General features: G+C 57.9%; 1 protein-coding gene across 5 annotated transcripts; it reads right to left on the bottom strand.

Moving 5' to 3' along the window:
- Positions 1-2,240: 2,240 nt before the first annotated feature.
- LOC120390145 (phospholipase A2 inhibitor and Ly6/PLAUR domain-containing protein-like) lies at positions 2,241-8,825 on the bottom strand. Of its 5 annotated transcripts, none has more exons than XM_039512486.1 (6): positions 8,712-8,825; positions 5,549-5,676; positions 4,939-5,055; positions 4,043-4,195; positions 3,523-3,663; positions 2,241-2,587 (listed from the first exon to the last, which is right to left on the bottom strand). In XM_039512486.1, exons 2-6 carry the CDS (start codon positions 5,667-5,669, stop codon positions 2,376-2,378), a joined length of 744 nt encoding a protein of 247 aa, XP_039368420.1. In that variant the 5' UTR covers positions 5,670-5,676; positions 8,712-8,825; the 3' UTR covers positions 2,241-2,375. The 5 variants fall into 5 exon arrangements, with proteins under 5 accessions (XP_039368420.1, XP_039368418.1, XP_039368419.1 ...); XM_039512484.1 differs by having other exon boundaries at positions 5,549-5,900; XM_039512485.1 differs by lacking the exon at positions 8,712-8,825 and adding an exon at positions 6,357-6,912.
- Between the last annotated feature and the right edge of the window lie 258 nt (positions 8,826-9,083).

Below are 9,083 nucleotides of genomic sequence, written 5' to 3' on the forward strand. Positions count from 1 at the left end.
AATACACCTAATAAATAGCAATGACAATGTATAGCACCTAGCGCAGTGGGGTCCTGGGCCATGACTGGGGCACCTGGTCGCTACTGTAATACACCTAATAAATAGCAATGACAATGTACAGCACCTGGCACAATGGAGTCCTAGCCCCAACAATAACAATCAGATAGTTGAACTCTCTCCTTTCCAGCAAAGGTTGAGTAGCAGGTGCTTTATCAGACAGCTGCTGTCACTTTGAGGGAAGCAGCCTTCCTGGGCACATCACTTATGGGGGGAACTGAACCCGCTCCCTCTGGGTCCATAAGCCTGGGCCTGAGCTAGAGGGTCTGGTTTGAGAGCAGTAATGCAGCACCAGACCCAGGTGTCCTGGCTCCCAGCCACCATCGGAGGCTGAACTGACATTCCCCTGGGCTGTGTAACCCCCAGCCTGGGTTGCCTGTTTTCCCCACTGGGGTCTTCCTGAGCCTAATCGCAGAGCATGGAGCGGCTTCCGTATGAGGCGAGACTTGGCAAAGAGACGACTCGGGATGGAGCGGGGGGCGATGTTGTGTATAGGAAAGACCGTTTGTGTCTCTGCTGCTGCCACGGTTATACAGGTGTAACACGTCTTGTCCAAAGGACGTCCGGGCTGGTGTCACTGGAACAAGTGCGATTTGCTACGAACGATTATCCCGTTGGCGTGCCTGGCTCAGCCTTGTTAGACCTGCACTCTAACAATGGGCCGTTGAAGAAACTCCTCCCCCCCGAGGAGCCAATGGCCAACCCCTGCGATTCAGCAAACCACGTGATAGGCTCCCGTGACCCTGGACTCCATCTTGGGCCAGTAACTTTCCACAAACAGGGGCCGTGGCCTTCGTGTGGGTCAGTACATTTCTGTGCACAGGATATAAAAAGGCACTTGAGGAATCTCCATACTGTCTTTGCGTCCCTACCTCATTTCTCCGGGCTGGCTTTCTACCACGGGCTGACGACCCCCAAGCTGTTTGGGTGAGTCCAGAGAGACCCCTGACCGCTAGCAGTTTATCCCATCCCTGCTGTGATCCTGATCTATGGACACTAACAATCATTTGTGGGTATTAAAAAAAAAAACGAGGAGTCCGGTGGCACCTTAAAGACTATCAGATTTATTTGGGCACAAGCTTTCGTGGGTAGTGGGGTTTTTTAACCCGTGAAAACTTACGCCCAAATAAATCTGTTAGTCTTTAAGATGCCACTGGCCTCCTGGTTTTTGGTGTGGATACAGGCCCACACAACTACCCCCTGATACTTGTGGGTGTATGATCCACTAACCACTTATAACTCTCTCCTATTATTAAACCTGTAGGTTCTAGTTACTATAAGGATCGGCAGTCGCATGTTTCCTGGGTAAGATCTGACTCATATTGAGCTGGCTAAGTGGCTAATCCATTGGGAGCGGAAGGACGCTAATTCTGGTGAAACTGGTTTTCAGGAACAATTCATCATAAAGCCTAAAAAGTATCTGGGTGGTGAGCCAAGGGCTGGCCTGCCTGCGGGGGCCTGTGTTTGTGGCTTCTTGTTAACCAGCGTGGTGACACACCAGCCCATCTCTGTTCCTGGCTCGGTAAGCGCTAATGCTAGAATCACCAGGCGGGTGGAGTGCGTCTGTCCTAGTTGTCAGCAGTGTGTCCTGAATGTGGTATTCTCAGCCTTGGGCAGCGTCAGGGGGATGTGACAGATGGGGAGAAAATCGTGCCAGGCCATGGAAAAAGTGACTGAAGAGCTGCTATTTCTCCTGTCCCACAGCACCAGAACCAGGGGGTCACCCAAAGAAAAGAACAAGCAGCAGGTTTCATACAAACAAGAGGCTGTACTTTTCCCCTCGCCGCACAATTAACCTGTGGAACTCCTTGCCAGGGGACGGGCAAAAGTACAGCAGGGTTCAGAAAAGAGCTAGATACATTCCTGGAGGATAGGGCCATCCATGGCTATTGGCCAAAACCATCAGAGACACAACGCCATACTCCGGGTGTCCCTACACCTCCAGCTGCCACAAGCCGGGAGGGGAAGACAGGGGTGGGTCTCTCCACAATCGCAGCATTCTGTGCACTGTCTGTGAAGTTCTGGGGGTGCCCCTGTCGGACACCAGGCCACCTGCACCATTCACCTGACGCGGTGCGGCCGCGCCTCTGTTCTTAACTGGCTTCTTGCTGACCCCGCCCGTGAGAATGAAAATTTCCCCATTGAAATAAAGAGAGAAATAACAAATCCAGCCTTTGCTCTCCAGTGTGTTTTATTCAGTGCAACAATATAAAGGGGGGTGCGAGTCCACCCGGGAGCCGGGAAGCCCTGGGGGAGAGTGGCTAACGCAGGCTGCAAAGTGGATTTCAGTGCCATGTCGCTCTTGCACTGGGTGGGAATCAGGAGAGAAGCTTCAGCAGGAGAAGCCCAGCGAGGGCCGGGAGGAGCCCGGCTGGTCCTGGAGCCCCGCCCGCCGCACCGGAGTCCGTTGTGCATTTGGCCGTGGTTAGACTTGAACTGACCCCTGCGACGGTTCCCGAACCCACTTGTAGCTGGTCGCAGATGGACTGGGAGACGCAGCCCTTCATGACCATCTGCACTGGGTTTCGACCTGCGGGGGTGGGAGGGAAGCAGGTGATTGTGGTCAGGGGGGCAGCTCTGCTCCTCGAGCTGGACTAGGACACAACGGCCTCCCCCTCCTCAGGGCCCCGCCAAGCTCCCCCTGTCTCCATCTCCCTGTCTGCTCTGCTCCCCCCAGCCTGTCTGGGCCTAGATTGCCTCCCCCTCCTCCTCTGTGGCAGACACACTGTGTGTCCTTGAGCATGTCACTTAGAGCCCACCAAGAGTATTCATAATGGATCAGGCCTGTATTAGCCCCATCACTCATCTACAAAGCAGTAGCTCAGTGCTGGTGGCAGAAGTGGGATCTCTAAGCAGGGTGGCTTTGTAGTGAGTTATGGCACCATGGTGGGACTCCACAAAACTAGGTTCAATTCCCTGCCACAGCCTTCCCGTGTGACATTGGACAAGTCATGGCACTGCTCTGTGCCTCAGTTTCCCCATCTTTAAAATGGGGGAGAACGATCCTTCTTTTGTCTGTTCAGATTGCAGGTTCTTTGGCAGCAGGGGCGGTTTCTTATGAGCATCTGGCAGAAGAGGGGACTCTGATCTCGAGTCAGTCCAGTGCCTGGCACAACAGGGCATCCCAGGACTAAGCCAAGCCCTGCCATTAAAAAGTTAGAGACTGAACTATAGACACACAATGGACAGAGGAGAACCAGAGGCACAGGGAGGGGGAGACACCGGCCCAAGGTCACACCGGGGGCCAGGGCTGGGAACAGAACCCAGGTGTCCTGATCTGCAGCCGACACCTTTCCCTAGCGCGGCGGTTCTCAAACGTCATTGCACCGCGACCCCCTTCTGACGACAAAAATTACTAACGACTGCTGGCGGGAGGACTGAGGCCTGAGCCCGCCCGAGCCCCACTGCCCTGGCTGGAGAGAACCAAAAGGAGAAATAACCCCAGAATAAATGAACTGAAGTTACCAGGTGTTATGGTCCCAGTAGCGTCGAGACATCGGGTCTCGGATCCAGTACAATTTATGGTCTCTTCGCGACACTGCTCAGAGGACAGAGAGTAGCAGCCGTGGCAGCGCCGGCCGTTGGGTGTGGTGTCAGCCTGGGGCACTGGGACGAAGCGGAGCAAACGCAGTCAGCTCGGGGGACGAGCCCCAGGAGGCGTCGGGGCCGGGAGAGCAGCTGGGGGCTGCACAGCTCAGCCCTGGGTGCCCCCTGCAGGGGGAGCTGTAGCTCTGGGGACGCCGGGGGCAGCAGGGGCAGGGGAGGGGTTTGCAGCAGGGAGCCCTGGATCCTGCCCCAGGTGGCGTCTGCTGGGTTCACACCTGGTGGGAGTTTAGAGCCCCGCCCACTAAACTCCTCCCAGCCAGGGGCTCAGTGTTATTCCATGGGGCGCCCCCTGCAGGGCGGGAGGACCAGGCCCAGGCAGGTAACATGGGGCAGGAGGTGCAGGGGATGGGGGAGGCGAGGCGGAGCTGGGGAGAGGTACCTGCAACTGTGGTGGTTCTGCAGGCGTCTCCCACGCAGCAGGCGACGCTCGTCCTTGTCGTCATTCCCTGCCCAAAATTCATCGAGATGGGGCCGGTGCTACACTGGCTGGACATCACACAGCCCTTGTGAATGCTCCGGCTGTTCACTCCCGCTGCACAGGAGGAGAAGACAGATTTATTCCCCTCCCACTCCCGCCCCATTGACGCCCTCTTCACAACGACGCCTAGGTGCCATTAGCCTTCCTCTAGCCAGGAGGAAACTGAGGCACAGAGAGGGGAAGTGACTAATCCGAGGTCCCGCAGGGCTAGAGAAAGCCATTTCAGCACCTAAATCCTGCATTTAGATCCCCCAGCTCCCCATGCAGCTGCCGTGGAACCCTGGGGGCACCCCTCGATTCTTCTGCCCATAAAGCCCTTTCGTTGCCAAAGTTTCCACCTGTGGGTATGTGCAGGACTGCCAAGATCCTGATGTCATGTGTCCTGCTCACCCCTGAGCCACGGTGGGATTCCCAAACTAGGCGTTCCCCTGCCGATATCACCTGCGGGGCCTGATCCAGGAGACGCCCTCGGAGGATGCCCACCGGATCGGGCCCTGCATAAAGCCCAGCTGAGGAGGAGATGGGGGCGGGGTGGCCCCCCAGGAGCCCAGTGGGTTGGATGCTCCCTGTGGATGTGGGTGATCAGGTTCCAGGGCATGTTTAACTATTTCAAACAATATGGGGCGGCTTCAACAGGGGAAACAGAGACACACACGCACCCCAGAGGCCAGGGAGCCAGGCACAACCATAGGAGGGGAGGGAGCTGGGGGGTGCCCCAGAGGAGGGGCTAGAACCCAGGCGTCCCGGCTCCCCAGCCTGTTCGCTGACCCGGGTTGGTTAGGGTCCCTCTCACGTACCCATTGTGGTTACTCTCACAGCGATGGCACAAGAGTCCTGCCCAGCTGGGCAGGGCCGCATGGTGCCCGTGCAGCCGGTTCCTTGGCCTTCGCAAACTTCACATTGCAGACAGGCCCCTGGGGAAGGAGAGAGAACATGACGCGTCTCGATTTGTCCCTTCCCTTGAATTGGACTGAGCCCAGCTGGGATCTGGCCCCACGGATACCAACAGAGCTACGGCCGACTGACCCCGGGTGGGGATCCTGCCAAAATGCCTTTTATAGCGTCTTGAGCTCACGTTACTGAAATTCAGATCTGCCTTTCGGAGCAGAGACAATCCCCTGTCTGGAAAGCCCTTGGCCTCTGGCCTGCTCTGAAACATGCCCAGTCAGGACATTTCAGTGATTTAAAGAATAAAAATTTCCTCCGTTTGTTTCACTCGTTGTCATGGGGACTTTGTGACTTCCAGCCCTCTCCTCCTCGGACACAGACGCTCCCAGCTCAGCCCCCGTTATTCTGTGGCTGATTTTCGGTTACATTAAATTAAAAGTTTCACCCAGCGGGTGGCTCTGAGTTGATGGTACGTTGGAGAAGTAAATATCAGCCCCTGAAGGAACAGACCCCACTCACCCGTAGCCAGGAGAGCAGCGAGGATGCAGACGACAAGAGAAGCCTCCATGGTGATGGAGGAGCAGTAGGTCGGCGCTGGGGTCTGTGATGCAGCCAAATCTCCTGCCAGGGGATTTATCATAGATCAGCTGAAATGAAATCAGACGAGGGACGGCACATGCATGAGCTGGTCGACAGGATGGGTGGAATCACAGAGCCGTTTGCCACAGTTCTGGAGTAACGGCACCTCTGACCCGCTTTGTGGCTGGTATGTTCACAGTACCCAGCCGGAGAAGTCAGAGACAGACCTCAAATACTCCTGCTGGAAGGTTGCAGCCTAAGGTGACTCTGTTTCTGGGGATCCAGAACAATCCTACACAGCAACCACATACAAGAGAGAGACAAAGCAGGCTGCTCCGTAAACAGAGAGAGACAAAGCAGGCTGCTCCCTATGATAGTGAGAGAACTCAGCCCACCTTTTTCTAGGCTGGTTTCTTCCAGGCTGCTTCTGGTCCCATGCTTCCACATGGAGCCCCCCCCTCCCCCCAAGACTGGCAGCAGGACGAGGAAACTCCACTCCCTGTCCCCACTCTTAAAGTGACAGCTTTCCATTGCAATCAGGCCTCGATACATAACGTCCGACTCCCTGCAAAGCAGCTCTCAGCCACGCACGACTTCTAACAGCAAAGGGATCCCTTATCCCTCCTCCAGAGCCAAATTCCTTCGTGTGCCCCTGTAACGGGGTCAGCGCCCGCCTCTCGTGCGTGGCCCCTTTTCTCTGGCCGATAGTGCCTGCAAACACAGTTCTTCCTGGGGGTGGGGCACCCACCTCTCGTGGCTGGCCCCCTTGCTCTCGGTTAGGTGTGACCTGCTTTTCTTTTTCAGTCTTACAGCAGGGTGGCAGCTGCCTCTTGCAAGCACCCCCCGGCCGCTGGCTCTCTCGGCTGGTCTTCGCAGCTCAGTCTCCGGCCGAGCCGCACACGCTGCCCCCCCTTCCGGGATATACAGTCCCGAGTTCTTATCACGGCCCTGCTATGGGGCTGTAGCTCAGAGGCTTCTTCCCCGCGGCACTGCCTTCTTCAGCCACCCAGCCGGGGCCCAGCCGGTACCCGCAGCCGGTGACCTTTTCAGCAGCCCTCCCTGGGCTCAGTCTGCAGCCAGACCAGCAGGGCCCATCTCGGTTCCCTCCTCAGGTCTGGCCAGGTCCTGGGCTCAGCCCCCTGGGCTCAGCCTGCCCACATTGACATTTTCATGGTCCTGCTGCTGCTCTATCCGGCCAGCCAGGCAGCCGGTCTCTGGCAGCCTTCCCTGGGCTTGGTTCTGCCTGGCGAGCTGCCCGTGGCCTGCTGCTCGTCGAGCCAGCCAGGCACCCGGTCCTCCCTCATCGAGCTCCAGGCAGGAACTGAACTTCTCTGCTCTGCTGCTTGTCTTATATAGGACCCTTCTGGCCTCGGATTGGCTGCTCCATCAGCCCCTCTGATTGGCCGCTCCTCTGCAGCCACTCTAGGCTGCCTGGAGGATTTCTCTCTGCTCTGTTCTCGGGCAGGGTGAGGCAGGGCCATGAGGCCTCCAGCGGGGACCTCCGGACCTACTCCACCCTGCCACAGCCCCTCTCGCCAGAGATCAGGGCCTGGGGATCCCCACAGCATCACCCCAGGTTCCCCTGGGGGAGGGGAAATCTACTGACCCCTCCCCCCAAGGAGGAGGGGTTTTGCTCCCCACACCACACAGCAGTGGTGCCTCCCCTACTTCCTCAGGGTCACTCATCTTGCCACAGACCATCCAGCAGACTGGGGGGAGACATTCCCTCTCCCTCCTGGTGGCAGCTGCCTCTGCCCTCTGCCCCCCACCCCTATGCACTGCGCTTGGGCACTTCCCACCCTTGGAGGGTGTCATGGCATTGCCAGTGCTCTGCAGCTGCCTCCGTTTCCCCCATGTGTCTGGGCACTGAGCCGCCTTCATGCTTTATTCTGCCCCAGGCTCCCTGGCCAGGGTGGGGGGTGGTGTGGTGGGGGGCTAAAGGCAGGTGGCCCACAGGAAGTACTTTAGGACCCACAAACCCAGAGGAGCGGGGAGAGTGAGGCGGTAGCAGAAGGCTCCGGGGGAAAGCAGCGAGGAACGGGATGGTGCCGAACTCGGCTGCTGACTACACGGTCCCTGAGCCAGGAGCTGGCTTAGAGGGTGGGCCCGGGTCCCCCTCCCAGCTGCTGATGCTGAGCGCGTTGGACAAGAGGGAATTTGCTACCCTGGAAGAGGGGGGGACACCTATGGTGACCCGGCTGGAGGGCTGAGTCGTGAAAAGGAGGCTGCAGTTCCTGGAGAGAAAGACGCTGGAGGAGAACGTGATGCCTGGCAGAGCTAGTCCCCAGGATGGCCAGCAGGAGGCACCACTAGCGGGGACTGAACTTTGTGACGGGGGGGTGGGGGACAGAGCAGATCTCCCTGGGCCCGGCTGAAGCAGTCCAAGAATTGACCCGGGAGTAAATTTACCCCATGCGGCAGCGGGCGGCTCGCACCCCACCCCACCCCTCAGGCTTAGGCAGCTGTTCGCACTCACTGGTGCTTCCCCTCGGGTGCCGGGACTGCAAGCCGGCTCTTGCCTTCATTACAATGTGTGTGGTGGAGGAGTGGGGCTGGGAGCCAGGACTCCTGGGTTCTATCCCTGCCTCTGGGAGGGGAGTGGTGACTCGTGGACAGAGCTGGGGTGGGGCCTGGGAGCCAGGACTCCTGGGTTCTATCCCTGGCTGTGGGAGGTGGGTGGGAGCTAGTGGATAGGGTGGGGAGGGGAGCCTGGGAGCCAGGACTCCTGGGTTCTCTCCCTGGCTGTGGGAGAAAGTGGGATCTAGTGGAGGAGGGCAGGGCTCCAAGCCAGGACTCCTGAGTTCTATTCCTGGCTCCATCAAGGAATTGATTTCTAGTGGTTAGAGCAGGGGGCTAGGAGCCAGGACTACTGGGTTATCTCCCTGGCTCTGGGAGGGGAGTGGGGTCTAGTGGTTAGACGTGGGGGAGGCTGGGAGGCAGGACTCCTTGGTTCTATCCCCAGGTCTGGAAAGGGAGTGGGAGCTAGTGGACAGCGTGGGGAGGGGAGGCTGGGAGCCAGGACTGCTGGGTTCTATCACTGGCTACAACAGGGGAGTGATGTCTAGTGGTTAGGGCACCAACAGACCAGCGGGGTATCACTTACCAAAAGCTCCCTGGAGTAAAGTGTGTCTGGGGTGAAGTCGGTGGCTAGTTCTGCAGAGTGGAAAAGCTGCACCCGTCTCTCGCTCTGTCCTGTCTCTGTCTCTTTCTTTTTATAGACGGGCTCAGTTATGTGCTGTGATGCAATATGAGAACTTCGATTTGCGCTCCCGGGAGAGTCTATAAGAGGCTATTCCCCTCGCCGGCCCTGCCCACCCATTGGGCGTCTGCGCACACTGAGAAATCCTCCTCCCTTCCTGCTGGAAAATCGAGTTAGAGGGATGAGTGAAACCAACTCCCCTTGGAAGGCTTGGGATGCAACTTAGGGTAGCTGGTCGTACCAGGGACAGGGTGGCAGGACTTCTGGAAGACACTC

Source organism: Mauremys reevesii, linkage group 24, assembly GCF_016161935.1.
Source record: "Mauremys reevesii isolate NIE-2019 linkage group 24, ASM1616193v1, whole genome shotgun sequence".
NCBI lineage: Eukaryota > Metazoa > Chordata > Testudines > Geoemydidae > Mauremys > Mauremys reevesii.

Excerpts from the sequence above, each read along its gene's own strand:
- LOC120390145 (XM_039512486.1), bottom strand. The coding sequence starts at position 5,669 with ATGATAAATCCCCTGGCAGGAGATTTGGCTGCATCACAGACCCCAGCG. Across the intron at positions 5,056-5,548 it reads CGCTGCTCTCCTGGCTACGG|GGGCCTGTCTGCAATGTGAA; the intron begins GTGAGTGGGGTC and ends CTCCTTCCCCAG. Across the intron at positions 3,664-4,042 it reads CAGAACCACCACAGTTGCAG|TGCCCCAGGCTGACACCACA; the intron begins GTACCTCTCCCC and ends GCTTCGTCCCAG.